This window comes from Andrographis paniculata, unplaced genomic scaffold, assembly GCF_009805555.1.
Source record: "Andrographis paniculata isolate CXL003 unplaced genomic scaffold, ASM980555v1 Contig62END, whole genome shotgun sequence".
NCBI classification, from domain to species: Eukaryota; Viridiplantae; Streptophyta; class Magnoliopsida; order Lamiales; family Acanthaceae; genus Andrographis; species Andrographis paniculata.
Genome location: NW_026137598.1, coordinates 8,499,610 through 8,523,961, shown reverse-complemented (window position 1 = coordinate 8,523,961; position 24,352 = coordinate 8,499,610). Strand labels below are relative to the sequence as shown.

The window sequence follows — 24,352 nt, the reverse complement described above, 5'->3', positions numbered from 1 at the left end:
CATTTACCACGAGAATTCTGTGCTCTCAATTTTCCTGGATCATGAACTGCTGTGGATTACCCGGACCAGCGACTTCTTTCTAGAACCCGGAAATGAAATAATGTTCAATGTGACTATAAATACCACGACCATATCCGTACCTGCCTCCTTTGTTCCAACGGCCCTCGTGGAGAGCCAGAAAATGCATAAGCCCCTACATTTCAAGATAAAGTATGATGGAATGCTTCGGGAAGGTATGGGTGCATGGCATGAAGAAAGATACCATGTCTACGCAGTTTGCGGCTGGATCGAAATGCAGTTTGTCAGCGAGACTCGGATTGAGGGAGGCCCGGCAAGTTGTTCGTTCGAAAACTTTTAATGGCGTAGCCTTGTTGTTGCTACACCTGTAGGATACTTCTGTTAGATTAGCTTTCAGCAAACTTCTGCTTTTATTACCATGATATTCTATAGGACAATTTTGAATCAGTTCAGGTGGTAAGATCTGTACAGGGGTGCAAAACACAACGGTTGAATTTCTTTTCACCGAACAATCAACTTTGTTACAGAAGCATAGCTGCAGGCAGCAGTTGCAAACACAATACAGATAGGAATCGGAAAGAATGGAAGAAGACAGGATGGATTTAGACAAGATTATTGATTCTAGGACCCTTCCAGGGAGGGAAGTGAAAGAAATATATTATATGAGTGTGTAAAAATTTTACACAGGAGATGGCTTGATGTAGGCGTCGACAATGGCACCTTGCGAGGAAATCGTAAAGTAGTCTTGTTTGAGAAAAATGTACACTGCTGCAGAAACTGGATAAAGAAAGATTGCTTTTCAATCTCGGCTTATTGGGATCTTATATGTATCATTATCATGATGTGCGGTCGAAGCCTCCGCCAATCTGCATATGTAACCATTCGGGGGACAAGCCCCTTCCATATTCACGTGTACCTTGAGACCCATATGGGACGCCGGGAGCTTCAAAAGCATGCTGAGCAAACAGGGAAATGACAGAAATAAAAGGGATTCAACATAATATTACAGGGTATGAATGTTGGAGTGAATTCAGACACCTTAATGCATTGAAAGACGTACATCTTTTGAATGGTATGCATCCATGCCTCCTCTTGCATTGACTGCTTCAAGCTTCATTGACAGAAACTGCAGACACAGGTGAGTTTCATTCGAAAATATGTCAAGTAATTATTAACGATATAATCGCATCAAAAAAAGTAGGACACAACATGAGGAGAGGGAGGAGGTGTACCTCGACCTGCCGTTGTAACGATTGAATATAATTGATAATCTCGTCAAGCACTAGAGCTTTGCCAATAACCTGAATCCCATAAAAGAAGACTCAAAGAACATTCCTACCCAATATATTTCACGAGTAGCTTCAGCCAAAGCAATTAAGAGAAATCATTCCCCCAAATAATGGCTGATGAAGAACATCATATACCACATCAATAAATTATCAATTCATAAACCCAGTGCTGTAAGTTAAATTTATGCTATATATGCCTTTGTATGGGTGTTCATTTTTACTAAAAGTGATTGAGTGCACATGTCTATCATTGGATATTTGGATCCATGGAATTCAACTACCCTGTTGAAGAAATGATGGTCCCTTTACCAATCAACAGAGAAAGGATCCGGACAACTTCAAACAAAAAGGCTTTGTACAAAATAGAGAATTTCATGACAAGCCACCAAGCTTCACTGATCCATAAACATATGCAAACTTGGGTTGCTGAAAACAGTCAAAATGATTGCGCAGGTCCACATGCACTTAGGGATCTTAAAAAGTTTCATGTCCCAGGTGCGGGATTAATACCTCAACCACATCTTCTCTCATGATTCAGAATACTCCAAGTGGAAACAAGAATCCTATAATCTATCTCACCAAGGATGACAAGTATATGCTCTAAATTAGATCTAATAACATCAAATAAAACAGGGCAGACTGTAATCATCCAAATTGAAACACCATAAGAGAAATGAAGCCCCAAAGATGTTGACACTCACTTTATTACAACCCGGGACTAAATCTTGGAGAATTTTCATCCTCTCGCTTATCTTCTCCCTCCTTGCCTGCACCAAGAACAAAACAAAACCCATTAACTTGGGTATTCACCATTCTTCTCTGTACTCATCAACCACCAGAAGACAATTCTTGTAGAGTGATTCAACTTAATAATATATGAAGTGATACGTCCAGATTATTCAAGATCGCCATAAAATATGAGAGAAGCGGAGTATACCCTTTCAGCTAAACTGTGACTATCGGTAGCTTGGCCTCTTCTTGCTCGAACATGAATGTAGTCTTGCTTTGGCGGTTCCCTTTTTGTTGGCTGCTCCGTTGCCTTTCTTGAATTCACTTCTCCGTCTAATTTATTTACTTGATTCTCATTTATCCCCACTCCTTTAAGCCTTTTACCATCAGCCGCCCCATTCTGCTCCAAGAAAAGATAATAATTACCATACAAGAGCATAAAACAAAACGAGCAAGGACAAGAGAACAACTAATACTATGTTGAGAGCTGAGCTCAATTTCTTCAAGCTCATGTCTCTTTCACTGCACCATCCAATTCAAAAGTTGTCATTTATTTTTCCAAGTGTCACAGACGCAATCCAACTAGGGCACGAATAGACACGCAGCGTAAATAAACGTGCTCAAATGCACAAAAATGAGAAACAGAATTTTGTTTATAATCAGGTGAGAGGCAATTTCATCAAAAACTTCATCGGAATTTCTAATCGTAAAGCAAGAAAGAAAATCAATTGACCGAGATAGGAGCATGTAAGAGCGTGCAAAAGAAGTTGAATTGAGAAAACGAGGTGCGTAATGTTACATCGTTAATATTGTTGCCGCCGTTGCTATTACTGGTGGAAGCTCCTCCCTTCCCGCGCTGCTCATCTTCATCTCGCCGCTTCCTCGAACCGTGATGATTGGGAGAACTCCGACTCGACTTCTGGTCTAGCACCATCGGATCCAAGTCAGCATTGTACGACGACGTGGCATTGGCGTTCAACTGAAACCCCTGCCAGAACTCCCCGAAGTTATAAACTCCTCCGTCGTTCATCATCGCCGCTCCATGAGGATCCATTTCCAGCCTAATTAACCAATCACTACACTCGAACTCGATCAATTATCAGCAGCTAGATACAGGTATGATTTGAAACTCCGTAGGCGTACAGCTGGATCTCCTTGTGTTCGAGTGCGAAGGACAGCCAGCACTACCGCCGCGTCAGTCTGGAGGAGAAAAGAAGTGAGCTTGGCAGTTTGCAGAGCAAGCATTTCCTGGAGACAGCAGACTGCAGCAGTTCCCGTCTTAAGGCTTCCACAAGTTTATCATCTACGGCTGGTTCACCTACACCGACGTATTTACAGCGGTGACTGACGCCGTATACTCAGAAGCGTCTGGACAAAGTCAAACCAATAATAATAATAATAATAATAATAATAATAATTATTATTATTATTATTATTATTATTATTATTATTATAAAAATCCATTTTAAATAACTAAGCAAATTAGGATTAAAGTTTGGGCAATTTATTCAGTGATTAATGGGAAAAGTGTGGAATTATGATTGTTGAGATTATGATTAATCAATGGGCTAATTGCGGAAAGGTTAACATTAATGATTGTTTGTGTTTGAACTCTTATGTGCATAAAAGTAGCATTAAATTGTAACCTCACTTTCTTAATTGCTTACATACCTAACTAAATTTTATTTTCCTATATTTTTCCAATCATTTTCCTCAATGTATCATTTACAGAAAATCATGTCATATTTGGTTTTAGATTAATAGTCACTAAATATATCTAATAATGCATAAGTAGTTTTAAATATAATAATATTGAGACCACACTCTTATATCATGCTTAATAAATCAAATCATGATTATTTTTTAAGACCCATTATGGAAAAAAATATAAAAATAAAAACAAAAACCCATTAAAGTTAGACAATGTGGGGCTTGTGAATAAAAATAAAACAAAAATCAGAAAATCACACAAACTTTCAAAAAACACAATACTAATTGAGATGAGGTGAGGTGAGGTGACTTGTTCAATTCCAGAAATCCTTACATGATAACAACAACAATAATCACATCAACTTTTTTATTTAGAGAAATTTATTTATTTCTTTAATGAAGAATATTGAGATGGGGGAGTGTTTATTTTGAATTTAGGGACCTAACTTTTGGTTAATACAAAGAGAGGGATGTGAAAGTGATGAAAGTGAAGATGAGGGCAAAAGTGACAGCAACTCTTCAATCTTCTGCCTAATTTTGCCCTCACTCATATCTCCTTTTGGACAGGCAACTATTGTCACTCTAAAGTCCTTTGCCTACTGTCCTTTATTATTATTATTATTATTATTATTATTATTATTATTGTTATTATTATTATTATTTCTAAACTTAAAAAGATTTCATTTATTATAAATAAAATATATATACCCATGGGCATGTATTTATTTATTTAGTTTTGCACGTTTATAAGATTGTAATAAGAACATGAAAATTGTTGTTATTAAAAAAACATGGCATGTGACGAATTCCTTAAAACGGTAATGCAATCACACTCCTTCGAAAATAGGATTGATTTGTTCTATTTTATTTTGTTTATATATCAGCACTGAATGATATTAACTGGCGACTACTAAGCAAGTCAATTAAATCAAAGCCACACTAATTATATATCATAATCAATAAATAATTTTTGCACAACTACCCTAAGCTTTTGTGTCCCCTCAACAGTTGAAAAGGGGTCAAAAAAGTATGGACTTAATGCACGGTAATAATGGGTATTTTGAAGCTAAGTCTATACATAGAGTTAAAGGCTAATTTAAGTACATTGAATAATTCGCTTTTATTTATTTTTTCTTGACCGTGCACGGTAGATTCACTTTATTGCACTATTATTATCGACTTAAATACGTCAATTAATTTTGCATGGTTGTTCAAATTAAATGGGATTCAAACCATTCATTTATAAAGAAATGGTACAAGAATAATCAAGTGTTGTGTGGACTAAAATCTGCCAAATGAAGTGCAACTTAATTTTAGTCAATAATTCAATCACCAAATAGCCCTTTTTTGGGAATAATACAGCTGTTGTACTTGAAGAAAGAGCTATAAAAGTTGGGTAAGGTTAGATGAATTACTTTAATTTCAATTAATCTTGGACCCCGTTTTAAATATGTCCAATATTGTAAATAGCCCATGTCTGCTACTCTATGCTTTTCCAAGCCCAAATCGGATCCAGCCCATGATCAAAAGCGAAAAATAATTTGGTATTTAATTATTATATTATATCATAGAAAATGTATGGCAATTCAATTGGGTTCTCAATATGATATGGTATAGCGACCACCCCTATGAAAGTAATTGTAGTATTTCTTTTATTATTATTTCCTTTTAAATTTGCACCAAGAAAATTTTCAGGGGTGGTTTGTTGTTTGTGTTGTCATGTATTGATTATCAAAGAAAATGGACGATGGAGATGAGTCAGCATCCCATGGCTTGGCTCGGCTTCTTCTCGACGACAGAGCCGTCGTTTCCCGCCAGCGCGCGGTATTTGTCCTTCCTGGTGAAGGCAGTGCACTCGTACGACAGCGTGGCGGCTAACACCCGCTGAATGTAATTAGCCACATCGTGGCTCGGCTTGCCGGCTCCACAGGTCAGCTCACGAGGCAGCTTATTCAGGAACGTCACCTCATAAGAAGGGCTCGGGTTCATGAAGAAGTAAAACGGGTCCATCCCCTTCCACCCACGCGCCGTCGTGCCGTGGAACATACTCATCCGATTCACCATTGCCACCGGCACCAGCTCGTCCGTCAGCTCCGCGAAGAGCGAGCTGAACCGGAGGAGGAACGGCTCGCGGCAGGTCGTCCCCTCGGGGCAGATGGCTAGGTCTCCTTCTTCTAGAAGCTTCTTAATCATGGCCGCGTCGGTCGCGCGATCGCGGCTTAGGCGTACGGTCTTGATCGGAGATATAATCTCTGATAATCGAGAGACGGAGTACGTGACGGCGGGGATTGGGCGGCCGAGGGCCGTCGATAGGAAAATCGGATCGAGGAGCGTCCGGTGCGAGCAGATGAAGAGGACGCCGGATTTTCCGGAGGATTTCTTCACCGGCGGCGGCGGAGTACCCTTGACGGTTACTCGCACGCCGAGCGCCCAAAAAGCGTAGTATACCATCGGCATTGGGAGGAGCGAGCCGGCGGCGATGCGGAGGCACGCCAAGACGAAGCCGAGAGGAATCCACAGTACGGTGAGAAGAGCCATGAAGGGGGTCAGCTTGTGAACCAGACGGCCGTCGTGGAATATGATCGGCTTTGGGAGTTTGTCTGCGGTTACCGCCTTCACTTCTGGTTTTGGGCGCACGATGAAACCCTCCTGCATCAATACAAATAAATAAAATAAAATTGGAAATTTATTTTATAAAAAAATAAATAAAAAGGAAATAGTTTAGTTATTTGAATTTTCAAACCTTGCACATCTTCATGAACGCGAAATCCGTGTGCCTATCTCCAATTCCAATTTCCGGAACCGCCTCGCCGAAGGCGGCCTTAAGTGCGCCGGCCTTATTCCTCCCGACCAACACTCCCGGCGACGTAACGAACCCCGTCGCTCTTCCGGCGTAGCTCGAGATCTCCGTCCCCAACACCAGATCCGCGCCCAAAAACTCCTTCAGAAACGCCTCCACCATAATACGCGGATTCGCCGTCAACACGCACCGCTTCCCGCAGGAGGAGAACACGCGCCACGTCTCCGGGTGCAGATCGGCCGAGTAGAACTTCGGTAGAACCGCCCGCGCCACCGATTCGATGCTGGAGACTCGCATTCCGGCGAACGTCGCGAAGATGAGCACCTGGATTCCGGCGGACTCCGACACAAAATAGTAAAGCAGTCCAGCAAGTGGCGCAAGCAATAGCACCAGAAGAAGCCTCAGAATCCCTCCGACCTCAAAAGCAACCAATGCGAAGTACGGAAAAGAGCTTCTTCCGACCAACAACGTTCCGTCCATGTCCACCACCACCGCGTCCTTCTCCCTCCCTTCCGACCGGCAATTTTCCACATCAGGAAATGCTTTGCCGGTCTCCATTATATTGATTACTAACCACTCTTCCCAAGCCAAACCAAACCAAACCAAAACAAAATTCCAATTAGATTAATGGAATGCATACATAACTGTGGCTTATATACACAGAAACAGTATAGAAACAATGACGAAGATATTGATGGTAGCTACGAGTTTTACTAAAGGAATAGGCAGACTTATGGAATTTGACAGTTTGTTGGTTTCTAAGGAAGAAGACTGGTGTCTTGTCCATATCTTTAAATTCTTTCTTAGGGATGATCGATCACGTCGATATGTTGTTAGTTATTACTTAGGTTTAAATTTTTATTTATCAAAATTCAAATTTAATGTGCATTGAATTATATGTATGCCTAAACACATGTAGTATATGTAAATTGGACATTATTGTTGGTGCATGAATTAATTAAACGATAATGACATATCGGGTTTGTTCACTTATAAATATTTTGAGAAGATAAATATATATTTTTTTAATGTTAGGTACTATACTAAATAACATTTTATATTAAAAAAATATTTTGTGAATAAATAAAATATATATTAAAATTTTAAAATAATATTAATAAAAAATTGTATCAATAAAAAGTAGAAATTATGAATGGGGTGTTATTATTTTCAAATACATAGTAAAAAACAGGTAATGGAATGTGTGTTACTGCAATCATATACATAGTTGAAGTAATCTAAATGATAAGGCTATTGTCAACGTTATAAAAAGCAATAATAATTAAATCAAATGAGACTGGTTATACCTTCAGATTCCCAATATCCTCTTAACTTTCATCGCTCGTACAGCAATGGTAATAAAGAAAAATGGTTGTGAACTTAAACAAAGATATGGGGTCTATTTGCTTTTTTATAAAATAATAGTTGAGTATGATATTTTAAATGAAAATACATTTAAAAAATGAATAGTTAAAATATAAGTAAACAAACATAATCTTAAATATATATGCTGAATTCATAATATCTCTACTTTGGAAATATATAGGGACTACATATATATAGTAACTAAATGAATGATAAATATCTTTTATCAAAATTATGATTGCGCAATCACATATAGTAATATATTATATATATTTTTTAAATTATTAATTTTCTTCGTTTAAACATTTACGCAAGAACGCACACAGTTAGTTAATGGAATTCTTTAGCAAAACCAAGGCGGTGAGACTGAAGAGCCATATGAACAAGTACCTCATCGCCGATGACGATCAGATATCCATACGGCAGAGTCGGAGCGGGGTCACCACAAACGCGTGGTGGTCAGTCGAGGTCGTCGACTCCAATCCCCACGCCATCAGACTAAAAGGTTGTCATAACTGCCACCTAACCGCCTCCAGCGTTCCTTTTCTGCTAGGCATGACCGGACTCAAAATATTCCAAACTTTACCAGAAAGCTACAGCAAGGATCCGGCGACCGAGTGGCGACCAATAAGAGATGGTTTTCAGGTGAAATTAAAAGCTCACCAAGGAACATATTTGAGAGCTAACGGCGGAACGCCGCCGTGGAGGAACTCGGTGACGCACGATTGTCCGATCGTTGGCGCAACTCATAATTATTGTATCGTCTGGGAAGTGGAAACCGTGGAGTTGCTGGAGAATGAAGCAGTGACGGATTTTACGTCGACTGCGTCAAGTTTTTCGCCATTTCCCTGTGAGATGTCAAGTCTAGAGTTCGATTGTTTTGGATCTCCGGTTTCCTTCAGGTCGTGGTTCGCCATTTCGGTGTCCGCGTCATCTCGGTGGCTGTCGACGGAGAAGGTACGAACGCTAAGAGATTCAATTTCACGATATCACAAGGCATAGTTTGAATTAAGTTGAATATGCAAATTTCTAATTTTACTTCTACCAAAGCGTAGCGTCTCGCTGATTTAGATAGGATTTGTAAATTTGCAACGGTAAAAAAACATATATCGAGATAATCAATCATTTTTTATTATTATTTTTTTAACGACCTGAAAATCTGCAGTCAGACAAACAATATTAAACCAATTATGTGTGTGGCAGGTGACGAAGCTATTATAGTTATATGTGCACATATTTATTTTACCATTTTAGCTACAGTAATTTTTGTTTATGAATAATACTACTAAAGTTGAATATATAAGTAAATAAAATATTTTTACTATGTTCATACTTTGAATACGGTGTAAATTTGGTGAAAGTGAGACCAACAAGGCAAGAGGCATCAAAGATTTTACAGTTACAAGTGCAAGTGCAGATTGGATTCTATGCTGATGACAATAAATAATTCAATTAACTTATGGAAATATCTTTCCTGTAGTATTTATATACATTAACCGGAAATATATGGCATAGTCTACGTGTCAGCACCACTATCTCTGCTATCCAATCAGAGGTGGTCAAACTGGTTTTCATTTTTACTCGTGTAGAGCAAAGGTCAACATTCCTCTGACCTTTGAGGGTCCGCCTGTCGTTCTTCCCTGTGCCTTCAAGAAGTCGTGATAACAGTTATACATATGTATGTATGTATGTAGGTGGGATGTGTCACATGTCCGTGTTTGTTCTCATTCAGTCCGAATTGATCGAGATATTTCCTTATCGTACCATTACCATGCCCCTACCATAATTAGTCAAAGTCAACTGATTTCAGCAATTCCTTTTCCTGGGATCTCAATTTCGGCAGAGTCCTTTGATTTCAATCGCCAGAACAACAGCGATGGATTTGTTCCGACAGGCAAGAAGCGTCCGCCTGAAGAACGTCCACGACAAGTTCTTACTCGCCGACGAAGACGAGGAATCCGTTACACAAGACCGCAGCGGATCCTCCAAATCGGCCAAATGGACGGTCGAATTCGATGAAAACTCCGACAAGTTAATCCGCCTCAAGAGCTGCTACGGCAAGTACCTGACGGCATCCAACCAACCACTCTTCCTCGGCATGACTGGACACAAAGTTCTGCAGACGCTGCCGGCGCGGCTCGATAGCTCCACCCTGTGGGAGCCGATTCGCGACAACGATGGTGCCATCAAGCTTAAAACAAGGTATGGTAATTATTTGAGAGCCAATGGTGGGTTGCCGCCGTGGCGGAATTCCGTTACACATGACGTTCCGCACCGAACAGCCACCCAGGATTGGATTTGTTGGAAGGTTCATGTGGTCGAAATCCAAGCGACACAGTCGCCGATCGGAGAACCGGCCACGCCGCCGGCGATCAGAGAAGGCCGGGATTCTTTTGCATCGGAGTCGGATTCTCCTTTCAAGAGCCAATCATTGAAATCTGCTACTTTTTCTAGACAAGAGGTATTTACTTAGCCCAACGATTTTAGTTTAGTTTCATTGCACGCTATAGGTATATGAGTGAATATTCAAAGCATTCATTAATGGTATAAGAAGAATATGGAGAAAGTAGAGTTTGGTTGCTGCTGTAGTGATTTTACTTTAGTTTCTGATGCTGATTGAGGGGTTTTATGCAGTCCAATGACTCTTTATTTAGTTCGCCGCCCAAGGGGAATGATGGGAGATTAATTTATTACCGCATTGCCGATGAATCTGGAGAAGTAGATGAGGCATTTGAGGAGCTATGCATTTCATTTAAGGGTAGTGAAGTGAATGAGTTAACATGGAGGCTGGAGGAGGAATTAGGTGCTGAGGGAATCACTGTATGCACACGAAGCCCATTGAATGGGAAGCTGTATCCTCTTCGTCTGCAACTTCCTCCCAACAATGCAACAATGCATGTTATTGTGGTTCCACCATCTCCAAAAGGTGATTGATTATATCTGTATGTATTATTGTTCATATTTACTGACATGTCTTTACTATCGACTATTTAAACTCTCATTATCGGTTCTATATTTGCTATTTTGATACGAAGTAGTTTCAAGAATTTTTCAACTGTAACTCTGTGGAATAGCATTGTTTGCATTGGTCAAGTAAATAAGAACAAAGCATAGATGTGGTGCTGTATTTGGATTAATTAACCTTATGTCCTTGGAGAACCCTGTTTCACTTACACAGTAGTTTATGCAACCCCCTGCAACCTTGAAGGAAGATTTTTTACTTATCATAAACCCTTTCTACATTGCTTCTATTGTGTACTTCACACAACCTATGTAATCTTCTTCTTGACATAATTTGGTTGTTTATGCAGATCAGGATTCAAAGAAAACAGAGCCATCATCGTAGAAAAGTTGTTTGATGGGGACTATACTATACTAAGCTATGCATGAGCATGCAGTGTCATCTAAATTGGATTGAAGGGAGGTACCACCAGCCAACAATTACAAACTGAAATCTCACTTCACAGCTTCTTTATAATATGTGTAGACAGACTGTAGTGAGTTTTGGTAATTCTACACCTGCATGCATTGCATTGCATAAACGGTGTAATGAGAATATTCTATGAACCATTACAGTTTTGTTTCATTGCAGCTCAACACCACACACATTTTTTTCACTATCAAAGATCCCATCAAGAAGTACTGAAGGTCCTCCTCTAATTTTTTAAATTTTACTTCAGTTCAAATGGACCTCCAGTTTTATATTCCAATAAGAAGGCCCATTAATAATAGCTAATATCAACATGATTTATTACTATTATTATTTTTAGGGATGCCAATATTCGATATCAAAAGAAGTTGGTCAAAGTGAGGATTTGCTGATCAGATTTGTTGTAGTGATTCTTCATAAAAAACCATATCCTTGGGAAGGTCATTGTCCGGAAAAGGTGAAGGTTGTCAAAGCACACAAACACACATCAAGAAAAGAGGGATGAAAGTGAAGTCTCTAATTAGATGCTAAGTCTGTTAGAATATGTAACAAGGTTTACATCATAATTCTTGGTTGAGAAAGATAAATTTCAGATCATACAACAGCAATACTACTGTCTGTCTGTCTGTCTACTTTATTTAGTGATTTATCATCATCTATTTTACATCAAAGTCCAATAATAGATTCATTATGTCATTTATTGATGATGGATCTTCTCCACAATGACAATACTCTCTCTGCTCAATTCCTGTCATTCAATTGGCCTTTTCAAGACCTGTGATTCTCAATCTTCTTCCTGAGCTCTTCCTTCTTGGCTCCCACAACATGATTTACTTTCTTCCCTTTCTTTATCAGGACGAAACTCGGCAGCGCCTGCACTTGAAACTCCTGCGCCACATCCTGTTTCACCATACACAAATTCATTCATTGCTGGCAATTCGCCGATAAAACTAAATAATAATCATGATGGGAGTTTTAGGCAGAAAAGAACACAAAAGAGAGAAGCTTCATACTTCAAATTCATCAACATCAATCTTGATGAAGTCCACATCCTTGTACACCTCTGCAAATTCATCAAGTGCAGGATACATGTACTTGCAGGGCCCACACCACGACGCCGTAAAGTTGATTACAATCTTTAAACAAAAGGGGTGAAAGATTATTAGAAGCGAATAACATCAGATCGATAGTATGGCACACAAAATCAGGATGAAAATAGTAGTGGCAAAACATATGCATGCATTCATGCAGCACAGAAACTAACAAGTTTTGAAGTCTGTTTTGAGGCCTCAAAATAGGCTTTCCACTTTAGCGAGGAGTGGAATGCGGTGACCCGACCAGTGGCTTTTTGCATTACATTACGCGGTCTGGCTGGTGAGGGATCGTAAAGAGTAGAACCATTGGCTCCCATGTATCTATATCTATGTAGTTTCTTCAACAATTAAATTAAAGGCTGGTTATGTGGTTTATAATTTGTGTAGGAAAAATGCTTAACCTCTCAATGGCCTTTTATACTGATTTCTGGGAATATGTTCTTTTGAATGCTGGCAATGGATTTGTGAACTGGTTCTTTGCATAAATGAAGATCTATAGGCATTAGGTGAGACCTACAAATAATATTATCTATTGATTATCATGTTTTCTAGAAATGCGGTACCTTCACTTTATACAATGTTAAATAAACTTTTATAACATATGAATTAACGATACAGAATAATATATTATTGATTTTAACACGCGACATATATTCGTAAAGAATACATGTAGATGTGAAATGATTTCAAATCACAAAAAACATAGGATGTGCTTTGAGACTATCTATATGGTTTGTTGGAGTGCAAATCCAAGTCCCACATCGAAAGCTGTTAAGAAAATTCAATACCTTATATAAGTTTAAAGTGAACTCCACTAGTACGAGACATTTTGAAGGATATCCAAAAACAAATTCGGACGGGCTCAATCCAGAGCGGATAACTTTGCCTGTCTTTACGTGTGAGCCGTCGTAATGGGAATTCTGTAGCCGCAATTCAAAATGGGGAGAATATGTGCTGTGGAATACAAGAGCAACTAAAAGTTTGCATTGACAGCACTGCACTGTACGAGGTTTGTTATCTTAAAAGAATAATTTAGGTAGAAATAGAGTGAGCTAGCTTACCTAATGTGTATTGAAACCTGAAAGTAGTTCAGTCAGGATTTTTAGGCGGATTACGCTTGGAATTGTCCTGTCTTGCCCTATCCGAGTGTGTGTTTGTTTTTTTTATTTATGAGACGTATGGTGAAAAGGGAAAAGGGGCAATAAAATTGAGTGCTCCATAATTTTTTACTTAGCTTTACATGTTTATGCAGAAAGAAAGAATTACATTTACATAATAGAGTGAGTGAGGAGAAAGAAAAATGGAGCGAGTATGAGCTTGGGTGTGAGTAAGCTGAAGCTGAATCTGAATCTGAATCTGATGCTTTCGTAAGTCGGAAGCGCGTCTGTCCCCTCTCTGTTTTTGTCATTGTTCGTTCGTTTCTTTGTTTAATATATACGATTATATGCTAAAATCAAAATTATATTTTGCATACATATATCTTTTTATCAGCCCTTCTATCCTATCCTCCAATCAAAACAAAACAAAACAGGAACCCGATGCCCCTAAAATTTCAAACTTTATTAGCGACTTCAATACCAAAGTTGGAAAGCCTTATTAGGTAGAGGTAGATGCTGAGTGATTATTTCATGCTTTTTGACATTCTTCCCAAATCCCAATGGGGAATAATATATATATATATATATATATATTCCTATCCAATGACACCAGCACAAATCAAGTTACTTGTGGCATTTCCAATAAAAATGGATCGCAGTATACTTTACTTGACGATGGAGGCAGAAACAGCACGGCAGCATCCATTCCTGTTGAAACAAAACACTCAGCAGTCATGAGCACAACAGCTCAAAATATGCCATATCTTCCGGATGTATAATATTCTACTTCCAAACCATTCTTCATGGAGCCACAATGTTCCACAAGACAAGACTACCATACAGTCCATGATAGATAGATAACTTCCACAAACCCCCCCAACCCAAGTACAAAGCCCCGAAAGAACCCAAAATCAAGAGATCAGATCACGAAGCTGCTTGCACATGGTCATTATGACCCGAAGGGAAATACTGATTGTAGCCTCCGCCCATACCCCTGCCACCCCGGCCTCGGTAATAATTGTTTCTTGGGTGATATCCTCCAGGTTGATCATAATACTGGTTGCGCCCATTTTGGTAACCTCCTCTGCCGCCTCTCCCTCCACGGCCATTGCTGTATCCTCTGCGTCCACCACCACGGCCGCCTCGGTAGTTTTGATATGGTTTCCAATGAGTATGTTGCTCCTTCAAGTCCATATCCCTCGTGTTTTGATCAGCCTGTGTATCAGGAGTTTCCAAAGCCTGAATTTCTGAGGGATTTTCTATTTCTTTACACCCCTGATGCCACAGAGTAAGCATATAATTCAAGTGTCAAAGATATATCTTTTAAGCAAGGGGACTAAGGAAGGTTCTTTCCCAAATTAATAAAGCAGTTAGGTACCTGATGAAGTTCTTCAATTTGGCCAGACTCATCATCATATACTTCGTTGCTGTGGGAACTAGGTGACTGTGCTTCCTGTGACATGAGTCATGAAGTTTAATTATAGAATGCTACAAGGAATAGGAAGTTGCAAAAGGAGTAATTATAAGTCCATAGGCCAGAAAGTGCATGTCAAGCATGAATCTCATGCTTCCAAGTTGCATGTTATTACCATGGTTCCATATGCTCGTTGCCAAAATAATTCACCAGGTTATCAAATCTGAGTCTCATCAGAGCATAGAACCCTTCAACTGGTTATGCTTCCTTCATATGCCATAGCAGTATGCCAAACAGCTTTATGTGATTTTTACAACATGAATTTTTCCTTTGAAAGAAAATTCAAGAGATTGAGATGAAAAGGACACATGCAAGTTCTTTCCTACTCCACAGCTTGAGAGATGATGAAGTAATCCTCCCAAAAACCATATCAGCAAAATGACATTAGACTGGGGTGTGTACAAATTGTCTATCAAATAAGAAGAAAGGGGGCTCTCTTCTTATAGACGGATAAAGGCATCACACTTGATCGGATTTATACAAGCAAGGGTTTAGCTGACTCCAGCATCTTTTAATATATGGAAGAAATTCTGTGTTGCGATTGTCACTAATTCACTATCAATAAGTTGGAGCTCATTATATCTCAAAGGCCTAGGGTTGCTTGATTGTGTCTTGCAAACCTTTTTTGTCACTATGCAACGTTGAAATAAATAGCCTATCTTCACCTCCAAAAACATCAAATTCAACACCTATATATCTATTCAAATAGTACATACAAAACAAACTTTCCTATTTCAAAACATCATGTCCAACAGTTATCACTTATGACATCACCTCACATGGGGTGGCCTAGTGGTGTGAGGATTAGAACCACGACCGGAAGTCATGGGATTAGCGACTAAGGATTACCACGTCATCAAAATAATACTCTCTCCGTCACACATACTATGTCCACGTTGCCGTTTCTATCCGTCCCACATACCATGTGGGTTTCCTTTTTTGGAAAATGATTATACACTTTAATCTCATTTTAAAGTTTTTAATTTTATTTTTTAAAAATTTTAATTAAACTAATTAGTTATCTTAATCTTAATTTATAATTATTTATATTATAGGATAATTATTTTCACTAATACATTCTTAATTATCTACTAATTACACATCTCCTAAAATACCGTATCTACTATGTGGGACGGAGGGAGTAACAAATAAATACATTACATCAAACACATATTTTCTTTCAGAAAACACATACAATTAGTTTCAGCCACTTCAAAATGCAGTTAATAAACTATTTCTCTCAAATGGATTTCATGGTATTTAAGGACCACAAGCAAAGGATTATATGAGCATAAAATGTAATCGCTATCAACAAACCTGCATCATCATGTCCGCCAAGTTTAGCATTCAAAGAAGGTTAACAAATTCAATTCATAATAAGACTCCACCCACCAATCTTAACAATGATAGGGGGAGGTGGTGCATAAAAAAATAAAATTTACCTCATTTTGATAGCCCTCAGCTGATCCTTCTACCGATGCACCTTCATTGATCGCTGGGATCACAGAACCATGCATCGGGACATGAAAAGAAGTAAAATTGCCAGCAGCAGCTGCCACTTCAACAGGAGCTTTTATTTCAGGTGCAGTTGTGAAGTACTCTGAAGCCATAATTTTGTTCAGCTTCTCCCTCAAGTCAGCATCTACAAACCACTAAATTAAATAAGAAACCTTGCTCACCCCCATGGTACCATTACTCAAATAAATTTAAGGAAATGTTTGAAAACTCACAAGTCACAACCATAGATTTAGAATCCATACAAAATGTCCTACTAACATCCATAATTTATTATCTAAGAGAGAGAGAGAGAACAAACAAACATGAACAATCCTCTAAAAGAACTATAACGATTCATTTTGTCACATGAATGTCAAATAACTTTTCAAATATAAGCCAACATTTGACATTTGACAGTTCATTTGTTAAGCAGAGGGTAGTTTTCTTTAAACTATTTAACATTATAGCAATGCCAATTAGTAATTCTTCTTCGATCCAAGAGCCAAGGACTTCAAATAAGCAACCCCTCAATAAGGGCATTAAACTAAAGTGAATAAAATTGCCCGCCATTCACAGCCAATCGTGTGAATTTAATAAAAAACAAGATATTCATATAATGTAAAGATATAACCAAGGAAAATTGCAGTACTATAGAGCAATGGACAAAGTGTTCATACAGGTTAAGTTTGAATTGGACTCAACGGGGTGCTCTGCGTTAGCCAGCCATAGTTTAGCATGCTCCACGCATTTTTGCAGAGCATTCTTATGAGACAAGCTGGAATTAATTGGCCTCGAAACCAACATACTTCCAAGCATGGCAATCAAATCCAAATCCCTCTCCTTCAACGGTTCCCCTGCAGTATCATCATCAGTCACGTAATCATAAGTCAAGCAACAATTCCGCTCATGCGTCCTCGTCAACATGTTGTCGTGCGCCCTCATCAGAGTTGAGACATCGAAAACACCACCGAAATACAGCAAAGTTAGCAGATCGGAAACAACAGAATCGCAATCGTCTCCCCCCTTGGTTTCTGTTTCCGCCGCTGCCTCCCCGTTCTGGATTTCCGAAGCCACAGCAACGGGACTTTGCTGCGTCTTCTCCAAAGCCAGTTCAATTTCTTGACCCACGGCTTGCAAGATCGGCTCGCGGAGTTTTTCCAGCTCGTCGATGCCGGCAAGGACCACGGCTTTGGAACGGAAGGTTTCCTCCTGTTCCTTGTTCAGTGTTTTCCCCTGAGCCAAGGACTCCTCCATTTGCGTTATCCGGTTAAGCTTCTTTCGCAACGCTCGTAGGCGTTTGTTGATTACATTGAGGACAGGCCCGTCGCTGGTGGTTTCACTCGAAGAAGATGCCATCGCAGCCGTAGTTACGAGAACCGGGAGGAAAATCGCGGGGGAAATTAGGTTTTGGGCCGCCGTCAACGGCGGAAGGCAGAGAAGGATTGCACGAGTCGAGGGTTTCGGGGAAGAACTGAAGCGGCGGTTTGGGTTACAGATAGAGAGAGAGAGTGACTCAAGTTACGCAAAAATAAATTCCCAGTTGAGCGGTGGCTTTTTTTGAATTAATAATAAATATAAATAAAATGATTTTAATTTTAATTCTTGACCCAGTTAGTTAACTGATTAAGCAACAAAAAGTGAGGATAAACGTAGAGAGAGAGAGAGAGAGAGAGGGGGGGGAAGGAATGATAATTGGGCCTAATAAGAAGTTGAAAATAAATGAGATGGGATGAGTAATAACTAATACACTCCATGATGGTTGCGGAATTAAAAATTGGGCCCGTTTATTTGTGAGAGGTGGGTTGGATCGATCCTGGATTTGGCCCAATATAGAAATGAAGGACATTCAAAATAAATATAATTATATGTATACACAGATGTAGATGTAGATGTAGTAGCGGGATTCATTGACAAGTTGCGGTTTGTAGTGTAGGTGATGTTTTGGTTAGTTTAGAGGAATGATGGAGCCAAAGGGGTATAAATATAGGAATTAGGATAGGATGCTCATGCTCATACTGATACTGATGCCGGGTCGGGTCGGGTCGGGTGTTGGGATCCCGGGAGCCTTTTTGCACGAACGAGGACCCATCCCTGTGCTGTGCTGTGCTGTGCTGTTTAGATTACATAGCCCACGTTCTATGCTGACAACATTGCTTTTTTTTTTTTCTCTATGCTGACAACGTAACATTACATTTTTACAATATTACAATCTTATGCTTGTCTGTCTGTGTATCTATCTATCTATCTATGTAATATAATCAGCTCCATTGCTGAAATGGAGAAACAATTGATGCTGCTGATTAAAACTACTATACAATACAATACAATACATGAGGTTGAGGTTGAGGATAACAGAAGAGAAGAGAGCAGAGGAGCGCTGGCTGACTAATGATAGGGAATTAAGTAATTAATTACTACTGCTGACTACTGCTTCAATTAAGACAGCATTCCCCTTCCTCATCCTCCCACATTCATATCCGTAATCATAAGAATCATCGAATGCAATGCAAACAAGCACTGTTCTGACACCCTCACCTGCATCGCACGTGGCTTCTGATCTGCTCGTACTCAAATCAAATCAAAGCAAAGCGCAGGCCATATATATGAAACTGAACAGCAGCGCAAACACAACCACAACCAGCAGCAGCAACTATTTAAATTTATTTTCTTTGTGCATTGCATTGCATGGCATGGGCTGTAGTACTATATTTATCTATTTATTTATTTCTTCATTACCGAGTCCAAGACAAGTGTGAATTTGAGATTGAGATTGAAAAAGAGAAAGCGACGATTAGGCGGCGTGGGGCCGGCGGTTGGTGCAGCCCACCGTGCGCTGCCCGCCACGTTGTAAAGAGAGTCGCTATCGGGCCCCGGGAGGCGTGGCGTACGCTTCTTCCGCGGATTCGTGACATGTCTGACCCGCCCGACTATGACTTGTCTTGACGGGACACGTGTGCCTCTGTGGTCCGTATTTTTCCACGCGGCACACATCCGGACCTCCACACCATACCCTAGGCCCTACCTAGCTCCTCTAGATTTTTCTTTATTTAATGGAGTATTTTAAAACCCACCCCCCTCTTTAAAAAAATAAAAATATCAACGCACTGTTAAGAACAGAGCAGAACCGAACCTGAAAGAAAGCATGAAAGAAGTTATTTTTAGTAACTTAACTGCTTCCTAATTCCTGATTAATCTTAAACGAGGAGCTTGAATGGATGGATGGATATAGATGGATAGCCACTGCAGATTCCATATTTCCATTCCATCCATCAGCATTTATAGCAACGAACTGCAGTCGACGTGACTAGTCAGTACTCTGTCTCCATTATGTTTGCCGTGTCCCTTGATTAAATTAAGGTATTATTTATTTATTTATGTAGGCAGGTTAATTTTGTTCATTTGCGGAATTTTCTTCTCGTGAGCCTAGCCTAGCCTAGCCTTGGAGTCGACGCTAGCTAATCACTTATTTCAAGGGATTCTTCCGTCGTCGTAATCATAGATTTAACGATTGATATTAAAATAATCAGCCATTGGAATATTATATTAACACTTGTAAGATCTCATCAGGATTGCCCTGTCGGAAGTCCGCACAGATTAATTACACATCACCATTTCCATGTCCCTTCTTCAAGCTTACTAGCTGATTATTTGTTGAATACTTAACCCTTTTATTTCAACTAATCATATTGCATGGAAATTAATCACAATACTTTCGCACCTATATAATTAAGAATAATATTACTAATGCAGCAATTAAACAACAGATATTAATACTACTTAATTATGTAACAATATTGATAATGCACGTTGTATCTTACTTATTACAAAAAGGGACAACAACAGAAACATCCGACAAATTATTACCCCGCCCTTTTAACATCTTTTTTTATTTTTTAATCGCAAGATCAGTATTGCCAGAACCATGTGCCATGATCCTGAACAGGGAACCCCAAGCCGCAGGGATTCGGCTGCAGACACTCAAATTCAAGTTTAATCGGCTGCTGTAAGAAGCAGCAGCCGCTGTCGTCGTCCTCATTATCGAAATCTGAATTCATCTCAACTCGAGATGAATCCGAAGTCGGCTCCAACTGTTGAATGTCGGAATCAAACACATCGCTCTTGGAAGAGCTCGCCGCATCGAATTCCTGCTTCAGTAGTCCACTGCCCGGACACAGCTGAAGCAGCTGCTCCTCCTTCATTGGCTGCAAATCCAGTGGACTAATCGGATCCCGGTCCTGATCTGGCGATGATCGCACTTCTCCCTTGTTTTTAACAAGCAGCTTCTGAGTCAGTAATTGGACCTGAAGGAAATAAATTAATTAAAGAGGTGGAAGGCGTTGTCCGAATCTTGCAGGAATCGATCTTTTTTAAGCAAACAAACCTCGTTTTTGAGGTTCTCATTCTCTGCGGAAAGTGCGTCGTAATCTGCCCTGAGCTTATCATAACTGGCTTTCAAGGAGCCATACTCTTTCTCGAGGAGCTTCGTCTTGTACCTAGCTCGTCGATTTTGGAACCAAATGGCAACCTGTCGAGGCTGCAGACCGAGCTCTTTGGCCAGCTGGACTTTCCTGTCCGGCTCCAGCTTGCTGTCACTTTCAAAGCTCTTCTCTAGAAACTTCACCTGATTCGGCGTCAAACGCCTCTTCTTCTCCGGCGGCTGCTGGAATTCGTCGGCGGCGAGCTCTGCCGTTTCTGGATTGCTGTTTTCCACCTCAAAGTTAACCATGGATGTCGACCCTGAAACAGGGCCACAATGTGGAATTTCCTCAGTAATTATGGAAAGAACACAGAAAAAAAAAAAAAAAAAATCCCAATTTGACGAACCCTAGGTCTTAATTCGTTAGCCATTCAGACCTAGTCAATTAATTACCAAGGCGAAGGGGGGAATTGGGGATACCTTGAAAAGACGGGGAGCTGTCAGTTGGAACCCAGAGAGAATCAAGCACTTGGGAAGAGCAAGGCAGATTCGTCGCCACGTAAGAATCGTCATAAACCCCACAAACCTCCATGGCTTCTATACCTTGATTCGAATTTTCCAAGCAGAAAGGAAGAAACTTTCCAGCTCAAATTAAAATTCTAAGAATCGAACAAAACCCAGCTGACCATAATGTTGATGACAAGAGAAGTCTAACCACCACGAGAGAGAGAGAGAGAGAGAGAGAGAGAGAGAGAGAGAGAGAGAGTTTTTGTGTAGAGGGTTTGGGCAGCTTGAAGAAAGCCTTCAATGGCGGATGAGGATACGGCGGGGGACGATAACTGCCTCAGCCTGTCCTTTATAGAGGCGGGATTACTAATTTACCCTTGGCTCTCCACGAGCAAACACAGCCCCCCTGCCAGTGATGCGTACATGTGGCGCATAGTAGAATGGTAAAATATCTTCGGCTTAACCTGCGCCGTTGCTGAAACAACTGTGCCCCAGAGCCGAATCCCAGCGGCCGCGTCTCACACACACACACACTATATTATTGCCTTCTCATCTGTAGGGCTATTTTTGGGACCATATTTTTTTGGGCCATCTTAACATTTTCAATTAATTTGGGCTTTAGCCCACTAAACTTCCAGCCAAAATAAGTAATTAGGTCCAAATAAAAATAGTAGGAGTAGTAAACCGAGTTTCTAGAAGTGACCGGAAGTTTCAACGCGGAGAGTTGGACTTCCATTGTTTTGCCACTAACAAATGTGTTAGTCTAATCTGACAGATAATGACCACTCCACTACCTTTAAAAAACAAGAAGCAAAATAAGAAATGTAAAAATTAAACCCTTTTTACAAAAATGAAGCATCAGATAGTAAATATTATGAACAAATCTGTTAGGTATGCTATGCTATAGATTTTTGTTGGACACTTCCGTGAATGTTGGCGCAATAGATAATCTTAAATTAATCGACCTTAGAAAACAAATTCGAAACAATTAGTAGGAAACGAATGCGCATACGCATACGCATTTATATGTTAAATAAATAAAAGAAATAAGATACTGGTACCAACCCGGCGGTATTGTCTTGTCTAAGTGATGTGATGTGATTTAAATAAAGTGGAAATTTTTAATAAAATATTGTGTGTGTTTTTAATAATGTAACGCGGTATAAACGGCGTGTTATGAGCATTTCATTTCATTTCATGTCCTTTTCCAACAATATCTGGCCTATTTCATAGTTTTCAATTAATCGAGGACATACAATTTTTATTTTTGTTTTAGTCAAAGGAACCATATTCACTTGAGCTTCCGTCTCTTCAATCGCCACCTAAGACGGTCGAGTAGTTCAACTTTATTAAGAAACACAATGTTCTATCGGATAATCCATTCAGCAATGGATTGATTGATGTGATTAGATCATCATTTAACTAAGCTGCCTTAATTTGGTCACGTAAGCTTTTAAGTTGTTCGATATGAAATAATGTCTCACAAATTATTAAAATTGTGTAAGAAAAGCCATGAAATGAATTAAATAGATTACTAGGGGCGACAATAACACGTCCCTAAAAAACCCAACAAATCCAATTTAGTCCAAGATGCTCAAATTAGTAAATTAATGTAAGAATAATTTGTCCCATAGGTTAGGTTGGTGTTATGATGACATATCTAAGGCATGTTGATCCAAATAGAGGTTTCTGGAAAGTTTTGATATTCTAATTATATATTTGAGGTACAAATCTTTGATTCCATTTATCTCTCTCTCTCTCTCTCTCTCTCTCTCTCTCTCTGTCTGTACATACAAACACATCCATCCTTTTTGTCATAATCATCCTTTCTTCTTCTTCATTATATACCTTTTTACCCTTCCTCCAATACAGAAGTTTCCAGTCACCTATGCATACATGTATATATACATACATATATCCAGAGAGAGAGAGAGAGAGAGAGAGAGAGAGATTCTTACAATTGGGAAATGGGAATAAGATAAGGAACAGAGCATATAGAATCATACATAGTGGTTTAAGTGGCCTTTTCTTACCCTTATGATTGACTCCATTTAATTACTCAAGTAATTAATTCCATTTATTAAAATGATGATCATTATTAATTACTACGAGTCATGATGGCTTCATCATTACACAATCATTTCCATTTATTGCTCTACACGTTCTCACTCAATAAAGTGAGAGAGGAATATCACACATGCAATTGCAGCCCCATTCCCCTCTTCTTATTTTCTTCCTAAATATATATATATATATATATAAATAAAATCCAAATAAATATTTAAACATAGAATATATATATATATATATATATATATTAATAAGTGATATAATAAGCCAAGTTGCGTGAGATTACCAAAAATATTCAGATTTCATGACAGCAACACGAGGTCATTCTGATATAAATATAATCGACAACCACATATATATATTTAACACGGACTCCCTCAAAATTTCAAACTTTGCGGTTTCATACATAGCGCTTTTCACATATCGGCATTTATTGCAAATTATTATTTAAAATTGCAAAATAATTGCCTAAAGTCAACTAATTAAATTACAGTTACAAAATATAATAATAAAATATTATATATATATATATATATCATCAAGTGATAGAAATTCCACGTCAAACATGCGGATTTAATTGGTGGCCTAGTCAGGAAGTAACTACAAATCCTTAATTATCGAATGAGATTACGTTACACGCTTACGACACCGTAAACGAATAGAATAAAAAATTATAAATCAAATGCCCCGTTTACTTAATTTTTCTCTAACAAAACATTATATTTATTTAAATCATCAAAATCATGAGGCCGACAGGTTCTGACTCTCAATGAAATTTCATAATCTAATTTATTCATTGCCAATTTTTTTTTGGAATATTGAATTGGCTTATTGAAATTTATGGCTGCCTATCGA

The 24,352-nt window shown here is 39.1% G+C and overlaps 7 protein-coding genes across 7 annotated transcripts; 2 read left to right on the top strand and 5 right to left on the bottom strand.

The window, feature by feature from the left end:
* Positions 1-496: 496 nt before the first annotated feature.
* On the bottom strand, positions 497-3,316 carry LOC127260733 (transcription factor BHLH089-like). Its single transcript, XM_051288631.1, has 6 exons — positions 2,836-3,316; positions 2,245-2,436; positions 2,009-2,074; positions 1,251-1,319; positions 1,079-1,144; positions 497-974 (listed from the first exon to the last, which is right to left on the bottom strand). Exons 1-6 carry the CDS (start codon positions 3,088-3,090, stop codon positions 855-857), a joined length of 768 nt encoding a protein of 255 aa, XP_051144588.1. The 5' UTR covers positions 3,091-3,316; the 3' UTR covers positions 497-854.
* A 2,113-nt stretch (positions 3,317-5,429) lies between these two features.
* LOC127260729 (glycerol-3-phosphate acyltransferase RAM2-like) lies at positions 5,430-8,329 on the bottom strand. The gene is made up of 3 exons (XM_051288626.1): positions 8,302-8,329; positions 6,490-7,124; positions 5,430-6,395 (listed from the first exon to the last, which is right to left on the bottom strand). The coding sequence occupies exons 2-3, from the start codon at positions 7,102-7,104 to the stop codon at positions 5,505-5,507; spliced, it is 1,506 nt and encodes a 501-aa protein (XP_051144583.1). The 5' UTR covers positions 7,105-7,124; positions 8,302-8,329; the 3' UTR covers positions 5,430-5,504.
* Positions 8,245-8,913, top strand: LOC127260487 (uncharacterized). Its single transcript, XM_051288218.1, has one exon. The coding sequence runs from the start codon at positions 8,245-8,247 to the stop codon at positions 8,911-8,913; it is 669 nt and encodes a 222-aa protein (XP_051144175.1).
* A 773-nt stretch (positions 8,914-9,686) lies between these two features.
* On the top strand, positions 9,687-11,497 carry LOC127260731 (uncharacterized). Its single transcript, XM_051288629.1, has 3 exons — positions 9,687-10,372; positions 10,546-10,837; positions 11,223-11,497. The coding sequence occupies exons 1-3, from the start codon at positions 9,788-9,790 to the stop codon at positions 11,255-11,257; spliced, it is 912 nt and encodes a 303-aa protein (XP_051144586.1). The 5' UTR covers positions 9,687-9,787; the 3' UTR covers positions 11,258-11,497.
* A 380-nt stretch (positions 11,498-11,877) lies between these two features.
* LOC127260734 (thioredoxin H2-like) lies at positions 11,878-12,854 on the bottom strand. The gene is made up of 3 exons (XM_051288632.1): positions 12,606-12,854; positions 12,355-12,477; positions 11,878-12,241 (listed from the first exon to the last, which is right to left on the bottom strand). The coding sequence occupies exons 1-3, from the start codon at positions 12,750-12,752 to the stop codon at positions 12,110-12,112; spliced, it is 402 nt and encodes a 133-aa protein (XP_051144589.1). The 5' UTR covers positions 12,753-12,854; the 3' UTR covers positions 11,878-12,109.
* A 1,293-nt stretch (positions 12,855-14,147) lies between these two features.
* LOC127260730 (uncharacterized) lies at positions 14,148-18,051 on the bottom strand. The gene is made up of 4 exons (XM_051288627.1): positions 17,181-18,051; positions 16,449-16,648; positions 14,911-14,985; positions 14,148-14,807 (listed from the first exon to the last, which is right to left on the bottom strand). Exons 1-4 carry the CDS (start codon positions 17,857-17,859, stop codon positions 14,457-14,459), a joined length of 1,305 nt encoding a protein of 434 aa, XP_051144584.1. The 5' UTR covers positions 17,860-18,051; the 3' UTR covers positions 14,148-14,456.
* Positions 18,052-20,222: 2,171 nt separating this feature from the next.
* Positions 20,223-21,772, bottom strand: LOC127260629 (homeobox-leucine zipper protein ATHB-54-like). Its single transcript, XM_051288463.1, has 3 exons — positions 21,401-21,772; positions 20,885-21,240; positions 20,223-20,804 (listed from the first exon to the last, which is right to left on the bottom strand). Exons 1-3 carry the CDS (start codon positions 21,510-21,512, stop codon positions 20,409-20,411), a joined length of 864 nt encoding a protein of 287 aa, XP_051144420.1. The 5' UTR covers positions 21,513-21,772; the 3' UTR covers positions 20,223-20,408.
* Between the last annotated feature and the right edge of the window lie 2,580 nt (positions 21,773-24,352).